At 37.0% G+C, this 23,467-nt stretch overlaps 1 protein-coding gene across 2 annotated transcripts in view; it reads left to right on the plus strand.

The window, feature by feature from the left end:
• LOC126850618 (MICOS complex subunit Mic60) overlaps positions 1–21,591 on the plus strand; it is a 35,381-nt gene extending 13,790 nt beyond the window's left edge. Inside the window, exons 11-15 of one of the 2 annotated variants that reach the window (XM_050593787.1) lie at positions 10,770–10,913; positions 13,765–13,868; positions 14,290–14,477; positions 19,788–19,977; positions 20,467–21,591. In XM_050593787.1, the coding sequence (XP_050449744.1) occupies positions 10,770–10,913; positions 13,765–13,868; positions 14,290–14,477; positions 19,788–19,977; positions 20,467–20,475 (635 nt within the window). In that variant the 3' untranslated portion in view covers positions 20,476–21,591. The remainder of the gene's footprint in view (positions 1–10,769; positions 10,914–13,764; positions 13,869–14,289; positions 14,478–19,787; positions 19,978–20,466) is intronic. The other variant, XM_050593788.1, reaches the window with a different exon arrangement.
• The last annotated feature ends 1,876 nt before the right edge of the window (positions 21,592–23,467 follow it).

Consider the following 23,467-nt stretch of genomic DNA (forward strand, 5'->3'; position numbering starts at 1 on the left):
TGCATTTCCGCGAGTTTGCACTCGGAGCGCGGACGTTTATCGCGCTTGCGATAAATGTCAAAAGAAAGCGATTCGTTTAGTCGTAATTCGCACGGCAAAATTCGCGCGCGGAGAGAACGATGGGACATTATTTTCATTCATAAGTAATTTCTTATTTTAGAAAATTAATTGTAAAATTAATTTTCTATTTTAGAACAGTAATTTCTTATTTTAAAAAATATTTTTAAAAGAATCACCAAAATATCCTTTAAAATACGTTCTCTTTTAATTTCGAATAAAAATATGAAAGGCAAGGGAATTTTCAAGGAATTTTTTTTATAGGATTTGATTTGACTTTCTATTAAAATGACATATAACTAGAAAAATATATAGAGTTATGTATACAATGATGTATGAAAGAGTGTTTAATCTTATTGTCGCCAAGACGATTCAACGAATCTGTAATTATGAACAAGAGTCCTCTCCGTCTCGTGCGTGCATGTACTTGACAAGAGAAACGAATTGACGTTTCACGTCGAGCTACTTGAACGCGAGAACGATGCCGCGTGTATTGTTGAGGATGAATTCTAACGGAGGGCAAGAAGATACGTTATTCCGTCGATGCGGTTTATCTCTTCCTACTTGGCAAGTTTCCACGCGAGAAATACAGGATGAATCACCACCATCGTCGAATATATTCCCATCGCAATTACATCGCGTTAAATTCATCCGCGTCGAAGGTGAAATTCGTCGTGGAAACTTGCGTTCGACAAATACCATCTCGACTTTCATCCGTACTGAAGACAGTAGCTCGTTTGCGACAGAATCAGCTGTGGAATCTCGCAAACGACGACGCCGATTCTTATGTCACGCAAGGAAACTTTCAAACTCGCGTTATACATTTTAAACGATTGCGCGAGCCATATTTTTACGGGATTTACGATTCGCAACATCTCCTTCTTGTCTCCATTCTGCTCTTTTCTTTTTTTTTTTTTTTTACGATATCCTTCGCGTAAAGTTGAACGTTAAAGGGGAACATCGACATCGCGTCGCTATGGAAGTGTGATATTTTTTTGTCCTCTTATAACTGATAAATAAATTATTCTCATGTTGTGGAGCGAAGATGGAACAATTGGTACAATCAGAGAGGTTCAGACAGACGTCGCTCGTTATCCCCCGGGAGATTGAAATTTAAATCGAGGATAATAAATCCTCTCGGTCGCCTACCGAGAGTCACATTCTGGCTGAATTTACATGTGCTTTTATTGCTCGCGATTGTTTGCGTAAGGAATTAACCTTTGTTGCACATGGTGCTCCGGAGTTTGAATATTTTTCGCGTTTGTAAATTTTAAGGGTCCAGTTTACTTTAGCAGTAGTATGAAAAATTGAGGAATTTTTTTTTTTTGAAAAATATTAGAAATCGATCTTTTTAGCATTTAAAATTTTTTTATGTTTTTACCGATGTTTAAAAAGTACATCAATAATTTTTAAATGTTAGATACTTAATTTTCTTTTTTCTCTGTGCGTAGATTACATTCGTAATTCGCCAAAGTTATACATGACAATCGAATTTTTTGCGCGAAACTGCGAAAAGATGAATGGAACGTTTAATCGCGAGCGCGGTGACGTTTACGATTCCATATTTCCTCGATCGTACATGAACGACGACGACGACGACGACCGCGACGAGAGTTGCAATCCCCTCGTAAATCAGACAAGTACGTGTTTTCTCCTCAGTGCCGAACGTCTCGAAATTAATAACGTAACAGATGGCGAGAAGTATGAACGTGTGGAAACGCGTAAAAGTTTTTCAAACGCGAGCTAGAAAGGATACGTTGGTAGAATATTGATAGGGATACGCGTGTATACTGGATGTCTCGCAAAACCGCTGATACTCACATTAATCGAGGCATTTTGCTTGAACACAGATTTGATTTATAAGCGAGAATCTAATAATGTACGCTGAAAAATAGATATTAATTTTTTTTAGTATTAAAATAATTAACATAATATTAAATATCACGCACAAACGAAAATTCTGTCAAAGCTAAACTACGGAATAATGAATAACTTCATCCCTTTAGGAATATTTTCAATACATTTTTCTATAAATATTGATTTTTTTTTTTTTCATAAAATTGATGCCCGTCGTAAATATGTATTTGATCGGCATGCATGCGCATACCGAAATCATGCGCGCGTGTTTTAATTAAATCCGCGCTTAAAATGCGTAGACTTTTTTTTTTCACCTGCATTTTGTCCCGGGTGATTTTCGTCCCGATTAAAATGATTCGGCGAAACCGGGGAGAGAAAAGAAAATAAAATTAGGTCGCTGAGCTGATGTGTGAACTCCTATGTCGGCCCTTTCTTCCTGCCCTTCGTTCTTCGACTGCAATGTCGAACGAGACTTTCGCGCGGAAACACACTGCGGGAAAAAAGGTACTCGTTTACGCGAGGCTTGAGGTAATACGAGTAATGTGGAAGAAAAATTGCTACTTGGCTTCATGCGAGAAAATATTACTGGTCGGCTAGACTGACAAGAATCGTTCTTTGTATTTCGAAGCAGCCATCATCGTCTCGGATTATCTCAATTTTAGATATTTATCGTGATAGAAATAAGCAGCTAATAGTTCTCCTTGAAAAAAGCATTTAAGAAAAATGAAGAATTAAAATTTTTTGAAATATTTTCTATAAGATTCTTTTGTGAAAGCTTTTACTTTTAGCCCCAACAATTTTTGATATTAAATTCCTAAATTTTTACTTAACGCTAAAAACCGATTGACAAGGGTCAAGAAAACGTCATTCGTCTTTTCGACGCGCAACGATCTTCTCCGCATTCGTCCGAGAGACTTTTTTCGCGCACTACCTGTCCGGAATGCGGCTTAACCATGTTGCTCGTACGTCGTCGTTCGAGATGCAACTTGGGTAGCTTTCCCAAGAGCACTTCTCCTTTCTCTCTTTTCCTCGTGCCGCGTGTTTTCGGCGTCAGAGTACGAGGGGGTAAAAAGAAAAGCGGTCGCACAGCTCTCAGTAATCAGCTGATACTCAAGTACCACCACGGTTCGCTCGTATTTCAACGGTCCCGCAGCAGACATACCGCTGCTGGATGCTCGTACCACTTCGAAACTGCACGACAGTGAAAATAAAGTCCGGAGTTTCCGTAACGGCCACAAATAACAGGCGGCTGCTGGCGCGAATCGACCGGATGCCGGAACGTCTCTTTGCGATAGAAAAACTTGCTTTTAATGAAAGAGAAACTTATCGGCTATTGTCGATGTTCTCTATCGAGTCGCCGAGTTAGCCCAACTTAGCAAATTTTATAGAATGAGACGGAACAAATGCTTCTACTTGCATGCGGAAATTAAAATTTTTCTCGATCGTCCTAATTTATGGTAACAGAGTAAAAAGAGGATTGAAGAGAGAGAGAAACGAAAATAGCTAATTTATCGAAATTAAAAACAGAGACTTCGATCCGTGACGCAATCAACAAATTCAGGAGCAGAGCGTTAATAGAAACAGAGGAAAAGAGAGACTGGAATAATTACGCGTTATTTCGATCCAGCTGATTGAAAGCTTGATTAATTAGAGCGTTCGCGGATTCGTGTTTTATCAAGAATCTATTATCTCTCAATATCTTTAGCAGGGCTGATAATTGGAAATTATTTAACAGCATTTGTTGTCCAATGATGTTTAATTACCAATTCTAATTACAAGCCTAGTACTTTATATTTCAAACAGAAGTTACGTCACAAGATAGCATAGCAGTGTACAAGCGCAAATGTAAAATATGGACAAATATTTGAATGGATATGTATTTGGTTATAATATTTGATTTAATATATTCGAATAATATTGATTTAACATATTTTGATTCGATAGCGATCCGTAAAAGAAGGTTCAAAAAAATATATTACGGCTTACAACAGAGAATCGAAATCAAAACTGGCAGTACTAGTGAAATCCGCGCAGTGCGAGCCGTCACTGCTCTTTCAATCGTATATTTTTACAGACGCTTAAATAATTTGGCCAACCGCAGGAGAATAACGGGACGGGGGCCTGTCGACGATCGAAATCGAAAAATATCCGCAGTGCCGCAACGCCAAAATTGATTGTCCCATATCGGCCAGAACTTGTTGTTTCCGCGCGAGTGTACGGAGTATTGTTTATAAAAGTGATTTTCGAAATGTCATTGCGAGTCAGGAAATGGTATCGTAAAGATTTTACAGAGGAAAAGAATACGTCGAAGGAAGGAAGGAACGCTGAGAATGTTGTGGGTGATATTTCAAAATTTTTTACCAGCGCCGGATGAGAGACGATCTCGCTAGATGCAAGATTATTATATCCACTCTTTTACTTCTCGTTCTTAAAGTCGGAATTTATATCTTAATAACCGCGATATATACGTATTATTAAATTTGTATCGTTAACTATTTTTATTAAAGCCTTAAATTAAAATTAATTAATTTGAAGCTTATACAAAGTTAAGTGAAACGATCATGATTCCATTTTAATTTGATCGATGAAAAAAGACTCTATCATTAGGCTTACGTTGAATTTATGAATATCGTATATCTTTGAATACGGCTAGTATTATGTGTATGTGTATGTACATATTCGTTTCCTAATTACGATTAATTCACGTGTCGGACAATAAACCGTACCGTGCCGTACCGTGCCCTAGCGTTGGCAGCGGCGATTAATTATCCTCGTCGTTGCCGTGCGAATTTTCCCATCGACTAGAGCTTTACATTACGTGTCCGATCCCCGATCTATAGATCTCTCTTTTTTTTTTTTTTTTACTGAGCCTCGAACGAAAAGCGATCAATTATCCCATCACGAGACCATCGATGATGAAATTTTCGCGTCAACGACCGCGAGATTTCAGTCTATTCTCTTTTCGAAGCCCACCCGCTTTTTCATGCATCTCATCATTTTCAGAAAACCTCATTTCTGGAAATCAATTTGATCGTTGATTTAAATTAAATTGCATAATTATAATAATAGGATAGAGAAATGAGAATTAAAATAACGAGTATTACAGAGAGGCAAAAGTTATCTTGTATTTAATTTTGAGATAAAACATTGAATTGCACGTTAAAGCTTGGCTTGAAGTATCACTGGTTTAAATTTGGGATATTATTCGTCGATTGATGCTAATTTCCATTTTAGAATGTAAATTCTACATACAGCCATTTCATTTGGGAACATTCATTTGCATGTTGGGCGCATGTAAGTGGCATGGGATAACCGAAAAATAATAGACAGCTTCATAAAGTGCAAGAAACATGTGGCGTGGAATTAATGTAAATACTCACTGCGTTCTAGAATTTAACGAATAATGTGAGTGAGAAACTATTTGCAAGTCGATTAAATAGGTCGTCCTTTGCGTCGACCTCACCGCTGCGGCTTGGGAATTTCATTCCGGCAGAGTTTGCGGATGCTTATACCGATATGTTTTATCTCGTAATCAAGTTAGCGTTCTGGCTGCTGGCTTTATATGTCTTCTAAAAAAAATATAAAAAAACACGGTTTAAAATAATTTGCTTAATTTGCTGGGATTTCGAGGATCTTGTGCACAAAGATAAGAGAGAAAGGGTGGCCATATATAGTAAATATTATGTTATTCAAGCTGATGCCATCTTGTGTACGAAGAATTGACGTAATCGGGTTGACGTTGCTGGAAAATCATTGCTGCGGACGATCTTATTTCATGATTAAAAAAAAGCCCAGTGTATTTTAATAGTATGAAAAATTGATAATTTTTAGAAATATTTTAAATTTTTTTTAACGTTCTACATATATTTTTACTGATGTTTAAATAGTACATCAGTATTTTTAAATTTTGGATTGGATATTTATTTTATATTTGATATTTATTTTTAATTTTATTGGATATTTAATTTTATTTATATTCAACTCTATTGGAGATTTATCTTTTCTTCATTAATTACGCCTCAAGATATCCGTCACATCAAATTTGAAAATAATATTTTGAGAAAAATGTTTTGCAGGTCCATTTAAAGACTCACGTAATTTAGACTCTTTTGTAATCTTGTTAATTTTGCGAATTTTTTAATAAAATTTAAAAGATCTATTTTTTCGACATAATATTCATATGTCATTTATTTATCATATAATCGATTCTTGTGACCTTTTAAAGTAGACTGGACCTTTAAACTCGAGCCCTCCTGCCTCCCCGCCGATCCCCGGAGGTCAGCATCCTCGTGGGAGGAAAAGTTTGTCGCCCGTTTTACACGGCAGTTAGTCAGTAGACTGTTCGGGTTCGGTATCGTGGCGCAGTGGGCGTTATCTCTGATAGGGAAAATCGTGTCGACAACGGTGAGGGGGGACGGGATTGTGCAATCCACCCTTTTGTCGTGCGTCGACCGCATCGTTACGCTCGTCAATGCGAGAGAGCGTTTGGAAAACAGGGTCGTCGAAAGGGGAGACGAAGAGCAACAGAGAAGGATAAAAGTGGGACGAGGCCTCTCGAAACTCTCTCGGAGCGTAAAATGTCACGTGGCACGGCGACCCTTGGCAATCTTCCGAACTGATTTAACCGCTGTTTCATCCAGCTTCATAAACGATGAATCGAGAGAGGGAAAGAGAGAGAGAGAGAGAGAGAGAGAGAGAGAGAGAGAGAAAGAGAGATGGTTCGTTTCCCGAACTCGCGTCCAAATATGAGCCGACAGCTATGGCCGCGACAAAATTCTCGCGAAAATAATAAAAACGTTTGTGCTTTCTCTGCGTATCGATTAGCCGGAATTTAAAATCCCTCGAGAGAGAGAGAGAGGGGGGGGGAGGGGAGGGAGGGAGGAACAAGGCGGCAGTATGTGACCTGGCGCGGTGCCATCGGATAACGTACGGAATTTTTTGCGATAAGTGGCGGCGGGCATGTAAATGATTATTGGATGGAAAAGTTAGGAAAATATGCGCGAAACGATCACTAATTTCCTCCGAGATCGTGTAAAAATATCTCGGGGGAATAAAATTTTAAATCCTTTCGTCTTCTTTCATACACATTTTGTGTAATTATATAACATTAATAATTTTTATGACTTTAACCTTGCCCGCATACCAATCAATCCATGTATAGTAAATAATATAATATGTGTTTACGTTCTAATTAAGTAGCGTGTATTACAAAGAAAGCCGGGAGCGAGATATAAAAATCGTCGATATGTACGAGAGTTGCGAGATAAACAAATCGTCTAATGCGGTCCCTGTATATGTATTGTGTATACGGTAATCATATTTACCGGGATGAAATTTAGAACATGATGGACTCGAACCACTTACATATTGTTTACATATTGCTATTGGATATTGTATTCCCTATTGTTTACCTTTTCTACCCTTTCGAAGAGCCTCGCGTGCGAGAAAAGTTTCTGCTACGATCATTTTTTTTTTTTTTTCATATGAGAACAACACACCATAATGGAAATAATTCCGACAGAATAGAATGGAATTCTCATTTATCTGAGTGATGATACACCGGCGGCGGCATACGCTCGATTAAGCTAGTAATTATCCGGAATAATTGGACGCGTTCGGAAGTTGGATAGTTACCGCGGATTTAGCGGCAACTCTCCGCGATGACATCCGGAATCTCAACCATCGTGGACGGCTTCGCCCATATGTAATATTTAACGCGATTTTATCCGTGGTAAAGATAGCAGGGTGATAAGAACAAGGACGCGCGCGAGATGAAGTGGATTCGGCTAGAAACAGTTCGACCTTTTCCGTTTTCCGCGTCGATGCCTGCAAGAGAGATCATCTTGAGCTTGAGAATCAGCCGCGGAAGATACATTGCGATGGAGAAAACGAGAATGGAGGTAGAGAGCGGGGGGGGGGGAAGGAAAAAAAAACAGATTTGAGATATATGTGGGCAATCGGCTTGACATTTTGGCTTTAAAGGGCGCTTAAAGCCGTCAGCAAAAGCGATGCGCCGATGCAACATGGAATTTGACGTGGTGTGAAAAGAAAAAAAGAGCGCTTCGCGTAGACATTAAATTATATTGATCGTTTTGCGGAAAGATACGAGTAATACTGAAAAGCCGATAATCTGTAAAATATAGTTCTTTCTCTTTATCACTATACCTTTACAACTTTTAGACATTTTACATTTTAATAGATAAAGTTAAATAATCTTTCTCTTTCTTGCTCTTGACTATCATATGATGTAGCGGGTTGTGAGTTAAGTAGAATTTGAATATCGCGTAATTAAATATTGGAAATGCATGAAACTCGCTGTTTTATTACGAATTTGCACATTTTTTCCGCAAGATAATTTGAAAAATTCAAATATTACATTTTTTCCCTCTGCGACAAGTATGTGCTCGCATTTTGACAGATGATCATATGGGTGACATCGAGCGCAAATTATATTTAAAATTGTTTAATTTTAATTTTGCAATAAAATTTGAATTTTTCAATAAAATTCAGATGTAAAAAATCTATTTTTTTGATCCTTTAAAGTAGATTGGTCTCTTAATAAATTAATTGATAGTAAGGCAAGAAAGATTCATCTCGGATATACTGGACCGTGATGGCGGAATATTTTCGACGTAATCCGCGAAACGCTAGCTTATGTGGCAAAATTAATAATAAGATCTACTTTTCCCTTTTTTTCCTCGAAATACGCGATAAAAAACGCGCCTCACGAAGGATTAATTTAATTGCGAAGGAAATCGCGCGCAAATTGTATGCTCGAGTTTATTGCCGGAGAAATGATGATATTGCCGCGGCCGCGAATTACGGTTCGGTTATTCGAAGCCGAGTAATTTCGGGTCGGAGATAACCGCTGACTAAGCCTCCGCGCAAGGATTTTTTTTTTTCCCCTCCTCGAACGTATTATGCATATTTTATGAAAGCGTGATAATGATATTTGGATGACAAAAGTGTGTGCCGAATGAAATTGCAGGAGAATCCCCGCGTTATTGCGAGAGATTAATCGCGTGTGTTCTCGAAACTGGTTCGTGCTTTCGAAAGCGATTGTCGTTATAAAGAATGATATTGTACTTATTACGGACCGTAATTTGCTTTCGGTGTTTTATTCTAAAATTGACTGCAATTATTCTGAATAATTCTGAGCGATAATATTTACGATGGATAAACGTCGATTTGTACAGAGAATAAAAATTGTGTCGCAAATCCAGGATTGAACTTATCGACCTATTTTTGTCAAAACTTCGCTCCGAATCAAAATGAAAAATGATTGAAGCCTCGTACGCGAGAGATGACGTCGCTTTGAATGGAAATGCGGCTCGTCTGCGTGACGTGAGAGAAAACAGGCTGCCGGGGAAAGCCGGCACACGGAAAATCTCCAATCCAGCAGAGTAATTTTCCTTAGACAAGATCACTCCGTAAACTCTATCCGAATTGATACACGTAATAAATCACTAGTCGGATGGGGGAGATAGGAGGGGGAGAGACGAGGCCGGGAAAGTCCCGGGATCGCCAAATGGATCTCGTTCTTCTTCTCCGGCGGCGTCAACATCTTTCTCACGGCTGTGGCCCGATTTACAGTTCATCAAATCGCGAATTCTGTCATCGATCAGATCGAACAGGTGGATCGCACCTCGCGTCGATCAAATTCCTATTATATTCGACGATAATGTAAATTGAACACATTTAGTCGCGGCATTCAAGTAAACAAACGCGCAATCGGAAGATTATATTATTATTTAATTGACACAGCATGTACATTCGAACAATATTTCCGCGACCCGATTTGCATGAAAACATTTACAATGATTTGTAATGCCATAGTTCTCGCTCGCTAAATGCACTTTTAATCCGATCGTATTGATGATGAAGTTGGTTTATTACGCGTTGTTTTATTTCGACGCCACCGCCAGTTGTTTTCATAAATGCGTCACATATGTGTGTCTGCACATGTGTCCGTGCGCGCTTATAAACATGGTTACATTATAAAATGCGAATATGAATAAATGATAAATTTTATAGCAGCTTTAACGTTTCGATAAATAACGTGAGTGATTTACGCAGTTTGCATCCAAGTTTTATTGTTTGTTTTTAAATGGATTTATACATGTAATGGACGGCTTTTCGAGGATAATAATAACGCAGAATTTTCTCGTCGAGCCTTCATTTCGTTACGCAACCGGCGGGATTTTAGCGCGACGAGCGATTTATGGAAAAATTTCGCCGCGCCACTGGAAGTGCGCGAATGTTTGGCCATGTCACTGTAACACGACGACGATATCCCGGAGGATTCGCGAATGATCGAGGAACCTCTCGCAACATCGGCGCAAATTAAATTAGACAACTGAATTTTACGAATCGACATTTCTCCTCTGACAATAGCGTTTTCTTTTTCTTTTTTTTGGACAATTTTTTGACAGATGCCCGACGGGCTACAGTTCAACGGTTTAATAGCGATGATGTCATTTTATAGCATATATTAATTTAACAGCAATACATGTTGCAATATATTGTTGTATTCTCATATCATATTTTTATCGGGCAATGTTTAAATCTCTAGCGCATAATAACTTTTGAATATAAATCTTGTTAGTTATTTTCCTCGCTCCCTCTTTTCTGGTTATTTATGATCGTAAAAATGCAAAATTATGTTAACGAACAGAAGCGAGTGTGATTTTCGGTATTATCAACATCACATGAGCTTTTTTTTTTCTTTTGAAGTCTGTTAATGTAATTATTTGAATTTTTACGATAGTCAAGGGGATATTTTTTTACGATTCTCACTAAATCGACCGCATAGAATTTTTATCAGAATCTCGAAAATAGAAATATTTCTGTTTCAGCTCGGATGGAAGAGGAAAAAGATGTATCAAATGCACAGGTCCTTTGGTCGGCCTGTCAAGCCTTGGCTAGAGCAATAAAAACTGTGTCGGATATGAAGCTCAAACCATTGGAACCTGAAATTAAGGCCATTTCCAAGGCAGCACGTAAGTGTCTCAATTGATTAATGGGGTATCTACTTTTTGGAAAAACATGGAATACTTGGAATTTTGAGATTTTTTTTTTGTACTTAGGAGAAATCGGGATATTTTCTTGGAGTTTTATTGAGATTCAGAAAATTAAATAAAATTTTTTTCTTTGATAATTTTGCTTTTATAAGCATATTGTAAGTATATAAGCCAAGCTGTGAGATAATTATGCGTTTAAAATACATTATAAACATATATCCGTCCCTGTTTATATATTCAATGTGTTTTACTAAAATATTGAATATACATATTGTTTATTGTAATTTTTAATGATAAAAAAATGAAAATATATTTATGAAATGAAAATATATTATGCAAGCGAAAAATATTTACGAAAGCTATTCGGTTCTTTCAGTATTTTCAAATGTACACTTGAAACTTAAGTGGTTCTCATGAATGAAATTTATTAGAAAACACACACACACACACACACACACACACACACACACACACACACACACACACACACACACACACACACACACACACACACATATATATATATATATATATATATATACAATAAAAAATTCAGAAAATTTCACTAAAATATATTCTAGCCGAGAGAACATTTAAAATATTCTCTCTACCAGAAATTTCGAACAAAATTACCTGGAAAATCAGGGAATTTTCGGAGAATTGTTTTACAACATTTGAGTAGATACCTTGATTAATGAGAAATTTGAATAGCACGCATTTTACTGTTTTATTAACATTTTCTTTAATTAATGATTTGTATTAAATATCTTATGAAAGCGTGTGATTTACATACGAGTTGAATAAAGAAAGAAAGCTTAGCTGTCGTAAACGAAGAGATAGCGCGATAGACTTTTAAAGTAATATCGCAGAGACAGGTATGTGGTTCGCATTGCATACAAAATACGGCGAATAGCTCCTAAAGTAGCGTGAGAAACTTGGAGAACAGAGTGCGGACTTTACAGTTGTAACTCCGGAGTAGTTCCCCCCATTACGGTCGCTTGTAATTATTATTACTTGCTTTCGTATACATTATTATTACTATATACGCGAACAAAGTATGCAGTTAATTCAGCAAACATTGGGCCGGATTAATTAAGTAAACAACGCAACGCGTGAAATCCCGCGTATCGCGTTACGTGTCTGTGAAACATTAAATACGCGCGAGAGTATTATATACATACTTGCAAAATATATATACGCCAGTCTGTATTTATAATAAACAAATAAAAATTTAACACGCGCGTACGAACATATACATTTTCTGCGTAACATCTCTTTACAACAGGCGATTTATCTGAATCTCAATGGTCAATGCTTATTTATCTCCTTTATCTCCTATATATTATTTCATCTAGATATTGAAAAGTATTATTAAACGGGATTATTTCCTTAATTTTTTTCAATATTATTTAGTTATTTGAAGTAGCGTTCGAAATTTATATATATTTTTTTTTATTTCTTAATACTTTTTCCATAAATATATTTAATAAATAATATTTAAAAAATATATAATTATTTCTTAACACTTTTATTTAATATTTTAATTTCTTAATACTTTTTCCATAAATATATTTAATAAATATATAATAAATAATATTTAATAAATATATAATTATTGACAATGGGAGCAACATCTTACTCATCGCGATTTAAATACTTTCGATTTGAAATATGAATCGTCATCTCGTAATCTCGCTACGTCAATTTTTCCGAATACTGATCTGCTTTCTGACAAGAGCCATTAATTTGATTTGGATCGCGGACTGAATTCGACAAAGAATATTAATCCGAGGAGTTTTTCTTCCGCTCGGGACCGCCCGCGTTTTAATCGCCGTTCAGTAATTCGCGCTCGTTTCTACGGATCGCCCAGTCGGCTATTAAAGACTGGAACAATAGGGACGACGACGACGACGGCGGGAATCTCGTACACGAGCGTATGCGAGTCGAACGGAGCGAGAGACTCTGCATGGCGGAAGAGAGCCCGGTCGAAGATTTACGGCTTAATCGGAAGCGAATGTTCATACATATATATATATATATATATATATATATATATATATATATATATATACATACAGAACGTAGGGTTGGGCATTTCAAAGAGCTTCGTGTCGGTCTGATGGAGTGCCGCGCACTTGGTGTTCATTAATTATGCCTCTACGTGAGCGCTTAATTGCGCGAAGTGTCTATAAATTTTTGGTTGACCGCGCGCTTTAACGCGTTTTAATTCCTTCCATCAGAGAGGTGGTCCGTGTAATTTCAATTTTTACGGATCGATGCACGCGAGAAGTGGGAATTTTAATTATTAATTAAAATTTGGATGTCGTAGCGAGTTGCTTAGAAACGGTGACATGACATTTGCGAATTCAATCAGCGAGAGATTTTCCTTTATTAATGTTTAACGATGAGGAATTGTCAACGTGATTGATGTAAATGAGTGATTATCCGACGCATAAAAACAGTTCATTATACAATAAACATGTGATTTGCGATAATCGAATGCGAATCGCAAGCCTGAAACGTGCGTCCGCAACGCTCTGCAGTAAAGCATCAATTTGTTCAATGAGAGAAAAACATAGCGGGAATGTTGTGGCTTCCGCGAAGCAAATTGGACTACGGCGGAAATTTGGTAATTTTGAATAACATATACGTTACGCTGATTATTAATCCTGCTTGTCGAACCTCGAAGGAAACATAGTTTCTCGAATGAACGAGTCGGTTAAAAATCATGTTAACTGGGATTTTAATTAATTAAGAAAATTGAGAGGGACAGCTGCCAGTGGGAGCGATGAAAGCACTGATTCAGTTTCCACGTTTCCTTTGATTCTAGCGAAAGGAGATGCTCTGGTGTGCGCCGCTATCCAGAGCATACCCGAAGAGGCGGCCAAGAGAGGAGTAATCCCGGAGGATGTCCTTCGCGAGAGATTTCTCAAGGTAATTATTGCGTTTCCGGTATTCTTTAACAGTGTATTTATCTCCTGAAAAAACATGGAAAATCTGAAATTCTTAGGGATTTCTTTTTTTACCTCGAAAAATCAGGTACACTCATGGAAATTTAATAAGATTTGGGGAATTTAAAAGAAAAAAATTTATCTTTGATATTTTTGCTCTTATATTATGAACAGTCGGCAAGTAAATTATATTTTAAAAAAATATAAATATATATTTCGCAAAAAATTTATTTTATAAAGTTGCATCAAAAAATCTTTAAAATATTTTCTTTATTTGAAATTAAAAAAAAAAAATATCTGATACATGAGTGAACTTTGAGTAGACACCTTGGGTATAAAATTCTTATGTATGATCGATAGGTTCAATTTCTCAAAGTCCGTTCGATCTCATTATGTGTCGCTAGGTAGAAAGCATGGCTAGAAGATTAGCTATGGTGCCTGAGGAGGGTGCAGCACTGCCTATATACTTTCTTAGTTTCCTTCAAAGTTTCCTGATCATCAAAACGATTGGTCCAATACCGAAGACGGAGCTCGAAGACGAGCCAATCGATGTAACCTCCTTGAATACGTATGACATCCTTCAACGTGCCAGGTAAGATTGCTATTTATTCGTCGAAAATTCTCGTATATTATTCCGATGGCAATTATTTCTGCGGCGTCGAATCTAAAATTCTACTGATCGTGAATTAAATATATACAATCCATAAATTTTTTTTCACAGAATTTGCCTTGCTTGAGCTTCATAAAAATTAATATAGATTGCCATTTCTTTTTTACAAATTTTAAATTTTGTGATACCTTTCTCGAAATTTTACGGTATAATGACAGCGCGAAATCGTCGATGCTCGAGAATGGTATTTGTAACCGTCGACTTGAATGCGCTTTTATTGTACTCGAGCACCAATTTCGCACGTCACGCGAAGCTCTCCGTCTCTCTCTCTCTCTCTCTCTCTCTCTCTCTCTCTCTTTCTCCATCCGCTCTGATCCCAGGGTGACCTTATAAATTATCCTTACGAGATTCTAAGGACCGGAGAGAGAGAGAGAGAGAGAGAGAGAGAGAGAGAGAACGCGGCCGGCTATCAACGTAGCGAGAAAGACGAAAAAACTTACCGCACAATATCCGCCACGTACACTTTGACAAAGAACACTGCCATTTACTACTCGTCAGGTTATCCCCGGTGAAATCCGGTAGCCGGCCATTTTACCAACTTATCCCTCCGTTTTTCTCGTGCCAGCAGCTCGTTTGGTTTTTTTTTTTTGCTGAAGACACTCGATTTATGAGAAATGTTAAATAAGGATAAGCATCCGTATATCCCGAGCGTTGCATGAGAGTTCAAATTTTCTTTACAAAAGATTTATAAAAGAAAATAAATTATGCATTTATTGTTTGAAATCATTTAAACATTTATATTAAAAATCGTGTGTATAAAAAAAAAAACGAACCATTTTTAAATTCATTGGAGAGAATCCATTATTAAAGTATCATTCAGACAATGGAATACCTTTTATAGCTCCAAGGAGGAATACAGTTTCGCGGCACGTAGTTCGACGGCGTTGGTTTCCTCGCGTTCAAAAATTCGCGAAAGTAGCGGCTTGTGAATTGCCGCGAAAGATAGTTTTACATACTTAAAAGCACTCTCGCGGCCCTTGATTTCGCACCCTTTTTTTCGCCCGAGAGGAACATGTGAGATATCGAGTTTCGACCCCCAAAGAGAGATAGACTATCTTATCCTCCATCTCCTTTGCGAAAATAGACATTCTCGGCACGTCTTCACTCCTTACTCTCCCTCTCCTCCCTCCTCCCTCCCTCTCCCTCCCTCCTCTCCCTCCCTCTCCTCCCTCCCTCCCTCCCTCCCTCCTCCCTCCTCCCTCTCCCTCCCTCCTCTCTCTCTCTCTCTCTCTCTCTCTCTCTCTCTCTTTGACGCTTACAAATTAAAAATATATTATTTAGGATATTTTTCGTGCGGATGGAGGCGCACGGAAATGTCAAAGTATATCATTGGAATATAATTTTGCGAGGTACACGTGACGAGGCGCGAAAACAGGTCTCGAATAAACTCTCTTGGATAGTCTCCTCTTGTTTGCTTCTAATCGTAATTTGCAAAATTAAATGTAACTTAGTGATTCGACTGTTTAATTAGTATTTAAGAGACTGTTGAGTAACACGTATTTCGATGTAATTCCGTAATTACGGGAACTCGTATACTCCGTGCTCCTTTAATTAAAATCATCTTGCGCGCGATGCAATTTGAAATTGTATTTTTCTCCTGTCGGAAATGTCCGAGCGGCATCCTGATGAATACTTAACTCTTAAAGGTCACGTTGGATCATTTTGACTCTACCGATATTTTTGCAATGGAATATCCTGAAGATCTAAATCAATAAAGGTTTAAAAATTGTTTAAAATTTATTTTTTATTATTAAAAAATGTTTAAATATTATTTTTTAATTTTTCTCGCACGCGATTATTTGCTGTAGAGATGTCAAAAAAATATATATAAATTTCTGTGGATTTTTTTCAAAATGTTGTGACCCATATGTGACCAGGAAAGCAAGAAAAATTTGTCTAGGGCTCAATTACTCTATCGCAGTACTTTTTATTTTCTTCTGATGCTCATAATCTCATGCAAGAGATACGCGATATCGCGACTGATGTACTTTATACGGATGACAGGTGATATATTTTATCGGCCGGAGAATAGACGTCAGGTGGGTAGTTGGTCGGAATAAGCTACGTCGCGAACTCTGTAATTGGCGATATGTGCAATGTATAACTTATATAGGTTGTTGGACACGTTCGTCGTCCATAAACGAACACGTGTAAGCCGAAGTGCGATGGAGCCTTCTGAATTTTTAATTTCGAAGCGCACTGCGGTATGCACACACACGCGCATGCACACACGTAGACCCTCTTTCAATGCCCGCGGATAAAACTCTCGGGTTCACGAGAGTTTTACACCGTATAGTCAATATATCACGCGCGTAGATATACCTTGAAAAGATTTCTCGGAGTTTTAAGAGGAGGAGGCATTGTCTCACTCGGCAAATGAATATTTAATCGTCGAGATGGATGCACTCTAAAATTTGACCCCTCGACTTTATATGCGCATTTTATTTAGTCACGGAAACGTACGATATATTTAGTTGCGTTATGAAAATGTAGTTGGCTTCGTGTTACTTGGAAAATAGCGCCGATGGCGTATTTATTTTCGCTCGTTAAATTTTTTAATTGTTTCAACGAGGAGTAAATAAATATACGAGGGAATAGAATAATTCTTTTTTTTTTTTTTTCGTGTGTGTGTTACTTTAAACTTTGTCAAATTATCCTTTTCGAATTTCATTCCTCTAATGATCGACAAATGGAATATCAATGTCCGTTGTTTGCGCGAATTAATTTTATTGGTGAATCAATAAATATCGGGCAGCGAGTTGGCCTGTAACATTTATTTCAAGAGGCCTTTTCCATTATCGAGAGAGAAACATCAAGTTCTTCGATATTTTATTTTAACGGATATATTCAATAATAAGAGAACTTTTCTTTTATAATACAATACTGAGGTAACTCGGGGGCGTAATCGACCAAGTTATACGAGAAACTCTTTAGCTAATAATGCTATTCTTTGGGTAATGAAAAATCGATTTTCTTAAAAGCGATAAATTAGAAAAACATTATAGATTTCTGGCATGTTTGTCAATTATTATTTGTATTTGAAAAAATATCTATTCCCTGGAAAAAAATATGGAAAAGATGGAATTTTCAAGGATTTCTTTGAATTAGAGTCCTTTGTAGTTGAAATTAAAAATTAAAAACATTAATGTTTTTAAATTTTATCAGGATATATTTTATAAAATGTTTTAAAAAATATATTAATAAATAAATAATATTAAATAAATAAATAATATTGAATAAAATATATTTAATTCATAATTTACAATAATAATTAAAATAATTAAAATATTTTTAAATTCTCTTTAATAGAGAACAAAAAAAAAATATTTTTTAAGAGAAAATTAACTTGAGATGGATGGAAAAACTTGTAGATACAAAGATGAAAGTGCGAAATCACTTCTCGCCTCGTGTAATAGTTGGATCAAAATTATTACGAGAAGTCCGTATCACGATCGGATTGATTGATTGATCGGTGTAAAGAGAACTGGATTTACCCGCGACAGGAACACGTGTAAGAAAAGCGTAGGATTTTCTTAACGGAGGATTGGCCCGGTGTGGGACGAAGGCTTAAACGAGAAAGTTGCCACGGTGCGATATGGTCGAATATGAAATCCGAAGGCAACAAGAAACTTTGAGATCTGCGCGTCCGTGCTTCGAATTAGGCCACTAAACGTGAACTGCTACGTAGAAGGATTGATTTTATAAGAGAGAGACGGGACGGAGAGATAAACGTTCTACGCCACGTTCCATTTCACGTTTCGCAGTATATTTCATTGTAATAAAAAAGTAGACAGACGGTGCAGTTTCCGGCGATGCAGCTTCCGCACATATTGTTCGTGGCTTGTTAATCTTCGAATTTTCTTTAAAAACGGCGTGATGTAGTCTCGGTATGCGATTGGACGACTTCCAAAAAGGACGGCAATTAACAATGATCAGTGAATTGGAAAATATTGTGTGAATTGCATGCTTAATTTAATATAAGATTTTAATGACTCATTTTAATTTGCGTATTTAATTATATTAGTAATTTTCATTTTTTATTAATTATTGTTTTGCTAATTATTTTTAATGTCGTTCTAATTAAATACAGTTTGATTTAAGTGTATACATTCAGTTTTTAAGTAATAGTTATACCAAAATGTTTCGAGTAAAAGATATTTTGTTTAAAAAACTCTATATACCTTGACTTAAACGAAAATGTTCATGACAGTTTTTATTGGAGAAATATTTTATTTTTTTTTCGCTCATGGTTAAAAGCAATTGACAATATTTTATGAATAAATATTATATTAAAAATCTTACTTTATCATACTATCGAATTTACCATAAATACCTTACAAAATTACAATAAAATATATATATTACAATAAAAAGATATATTATTCCATTTAAACAAATAAAACTGCAGAAAATAATAAATAAATAATTCGTATAAAAAAAGGAATACTTTTTAATTGTATCGTTCATCCGTTTGAAAATCCACTCGCATTACTTGGAAAATATCGGTCATCTTTTTTTCTTCTACTATTCATCTGTCGAGCCGAGATACAACATTAATCTCTCTTTACTGTATCGGAGCAAGAGACTCGGCGTAAAGTTTTCAATTGACCTTATCCTGCGTGCGCTTTTCCCTTAAAGGTTCGTGTTTCCGCGCATCCTGGGAAGGACGACATCCGCGCTGGTTATCGCCAATTTAATATCTAAGTTTACGAATAAATGTCTCGAACGGTTTCGTGGAAGGCGTTTCCTCTCGGAAGAGGAGCGTCGCATGCAGCTTCCGGCTGTGTGTTCGATGTCGCCAACTATTTCTCTGCCACGAGTACCTTTCGCCAAACTATCGCGCGCGGTCTCTACGGTATTTCTCTAAAAGCGATGGAAAGGGAGAGAGACGATACATTCTCACGAAATAAAGTGGCCTACATCCGTCGAATAATCGTAGAGAAATTTGGCCGGACGAATCTTTCCCCGCGCCCATTGTTTACCGTAAATAATGGCTTTCCATTGTCCGCCGAGCATTCCGTTATACGATGAAATTAACAAAACGATATAAATTTATTTATTTATTTAGAGAGAGAGAGAGAGAGAGAGAGAGAGAGAGAGAGAGAGAGAGAGAGAGAGAGAGAAATATTACGCCTGTTATCAAATATATCCAACGACCCGAAAACCGTCATCATCATTTGTTGTCACCGCAGGTGAACAAATCTCAAACATTTCCTCGATTATTTGTTTCAGATATTGGTTGGATCGTGGCAATTTCCAAATGACTCTGAAATACATGAACCTGCTGAAGGGTGCGCCAAGAAGCATCGCCAAAGACTGGATGAACGAGACCAGGATCCTGCTGGAGACACAGCAGGCGATCAACACTCTGTTGGCGTACGCAGGTGCGATCGGTCTCACACATTTCGGTGTTGGAGATCAGGTCAGTGCACTAAGTTAGGTGACCCCTTGAGCAAGCGGCGCGATTAGATACGCGTGTTTCCGGTGATTAATAGCCGTCTCGAATATCCATCTCTCACTGTTTCTAGCTTCTCTTCATCTTTCTCGACGCTTATTAAATGACACGTTTCCGTAAAACAAATAGCTTCTGCACATAGCGATCTCCCGATAACAATTGCAAGCCCGAATAAGATTGATTATATTTATTTGTCACCGAGACGTTTATTTATTGCGTGCATCTGCAGTTGAGCAGAATTTATCTTTTTCAGTCAAAAATTGATTAGATGTATATTTTCTTTTAAACACATTTTTTTTTATTATATGTATATCGATATAATTTATTCGATGCTATTTTAATGCTTCTTTCGACGCTTTTATTATCTGCACGTGTAAGAGCGCCTTGCCTGCTTATTGTAATTTGAAAACGGAGCGTCCCTTTACGTTCTTTGCGGCGTTGTTCGAATTGTTCCAGCAGAAGTAAAGGCGGACAGAAAACCACAGAAGAGAGACTGTCCCGAATTACACACACACACGAGGGAATGTCTGTAGAGGAACGGGGCGGGGGTGACGGAGGTGAATAGAGAGAGACAGATGGCACCGACGACGAACTGAGGGGAAGCGAGAAGGATGAACGCGGAGAGGAATCGCTGCCAGCCTTGTCATAGAAATGTCTTTTCTAGCAATTAAAATATAGGAATATATATATATATATATATATATATATATATATATATATATATATTGTGTGCCGAGAGAGGCAATACACAGACAGTGAAACGCTTTTCTTTGCCAATCCTCGAGGACTCCCAATCCTTGCAACGAAAAATGTACTTTTGCGCGCTTTGAATTTTTCAACGAGATTCAAATCTTATGTAAGAAACGTACGCGAGGAAGATTTTAAATACCTGTCAGATAGATAGATAGATTTCGAGCGAGCTGTTGAACCGAACATTAAATACAAAATCATTTATCCGATAATATATCTTGTGTCGAAATACTTTTTTGATTTTATATACATATATATATATATATATATAAAATCTACTTCCTTTATATTGATCGAGAGAAGAATATAAAGAAAAAGTATATTTTTATTTTCATATACCACTATTCTACCCAACAGCTCGAATCGTGTGTGACGAGAGTAAAGTTATCGAATACAATGTAAATATCAAAGACGATCGTGCTTCTAAAGAGGCGACGGTATAAGAAAGCATTTAAGCGCGTCCCACATTTATTACAACAAATGAAAATACAAGTCCCGGATATTTTTAAATTATCACTTTCGCGTTTAATCATGTCTGTAATTTATTGATAATCACGCTCGATGGCGGCGGGCGTGCTTCGAGCTCTCCTTGTCCTGATCTATCCATCCATCCATCCATCCATCCATCTATCTCGACAGTACCTTTTACCTTATAACCGGATATTACTCTCTCCCGCGCACCGAACTCCCGCCGCGAATCACATCGATCGTTCGCGTGCTGTTACCTCGTCTTTCGCCTCTTACACGAAAACCTTGGCGATTTTGCATGGGACGGGAAAGCGTGCTAGGAATCATTGTAAAAATTGGAAATAAAGTTGTTTCGTGACGTAACGAGTGTGTCGTGTTGATTGATCCGCGAAGGCAACTTTTTCCACCGTTTTTAACCCTTTCAAATAGCGAAAACAGATACCGTACTTTCGGAGGAATTTTATTTAGAACGTTTTAATTCGTTCACGTTATAGAGCTGCAAATTGTCACATTGATGAAAAATTCAATCTAAATAGATTTAGCGAGTGCAATATTTTTGATATATTAATAGTATTTTTTTTTCTTGTTTTGTCAATTAATATTGATTTTCTATTGTCTTCTATTTCAAAATAGCATTTTTGTTTTCTATTAAATCGATTGCAACCAAAATTATAAGCGATTAAATTTTTTAAATACGTACCGTATGACATTAATGAATGAATAAACTTGAATAGACGCGAGTCAAGTATTCAGAGAAATATTTTACTCATTATTTTAGAAACAGATCAATACATTTAGTTTATAAACGGATTCTTTGAATTTTTTCTTGGCGAGGAAAGGCATTATCTGAAGTAGCGAACGATGTAAGAAGAGATCAGTATCGAATCGTTTGCTGTCACAATTGGGTGAGCTCGAGGAAAGAGCCGTAAATGGCCCCCAAATTACGTCGGAGCCGTTTGCCAGTTTATGGAAACGTCGTTGGCCGCTATTATGTCGCTCGTAATTAGTCGTCCGACGTTCTAAATAGGTCAGAGGCGTACCCTGTTCAAGTGTATTCTCTAGGAAACTCGAAGATGGATCTACAGTATAATGATGAGCAATCTTGTTCGCTGCAACCGTTCGATTTTTGCCGAATAATACTTTTTTTTTTGAACTGTTGAGAAAGAATAAATAAACTCATTTTAACTTCTTGTAATTTTTCAGCAACACTGCAATTCCCGTATTGATTCAAACTTAGAAACTCTCATTTGTTTTCATTAAATTTTACGTTTTAAGATATTAATGTCAGATAATGATGCAATGTGATAATTTAATTTAATTGCCAATTTAGATCGAACGTCAGCGAAATCAACGATGATCATTTACGAGATAGTTACGTGTGTGTATATATATATATATATATATATATATATATTTTTTTTGTGATAATATATATACTTAATAATCTGTTTTCGTTACCGTAGCATTTATTAAAAATATTCTAACATAGCTGAAAAATTTGTTGTTGCTCGGAATATAGAAGATTTCGCAAAGTTTTTATCGCGAAGTATTTAGCGTCCCCGCAGAGAATGCTGTGTTTTGTGATATAAATAATAATTCTCTGGAGGTTTTGGGTTGCGGTAGAGAGGGATCGCTGACCGAACGAGCAAGGATAATTGCGTTAACTAACCAACGACGCGCTAATGGTGCTCATGGAAGAACACAACGGCTTGGAGCTTCGTTAGAGAATGTAACGGAGTGAAACAAGGTAGAAATTCTATGTGACACGAGGTCACATATATGCGTGGAATATACAACGATCATAAAAAAAATGTCCTAGTTAATTAATTTGTACTCTTAGAATTTATCCGAGATTGCTATCTTTCTTTTTATTAAATTTACGCAGCAATTTAAATTTACGAAGAATAAAAAATAAAAAAAAAAAATAAGTGCACGTTAAGGAGGAATAAGAATCATGCTTAAAACCACTGTGTCTCGCATACGAGCATGATTTCTCTTCTTGTTGGGCATTAGACGTAAATTTAGAGAGACCCGGCGAGTGCCTTTGGGTCCTTCTATTCCTCCAGGATATAATAGAGCCACCGCGAGCGAATGTATTTTCGCGTAAAACATCGCTTCGCATTGTTTTGCCGCGGCAAATAAAGATCTCGGAGGGGGGAGGGAGGGGTCGGGGAGTCGGATATAATACTGCGCAAAGACGACGAGGGGTCGCGCTAATTGGGAACGTTAATGATACTCG

This window comes from Cataglyphis hispanica, chromosome 6 (assembly GCF_021464435.1).
Source record: "Cataglyphis hispanica isolate Lineage 1 chromosome 6, ULB_Chis1_1.0, whole genome shotgun sequence".
Lineage (NCBI taxonomy): Eukaryota > Metazoa > Arthropoda > Insecta > Hymenoptera > Formicidae > Cataglyphis > Cataglyphis hispanica.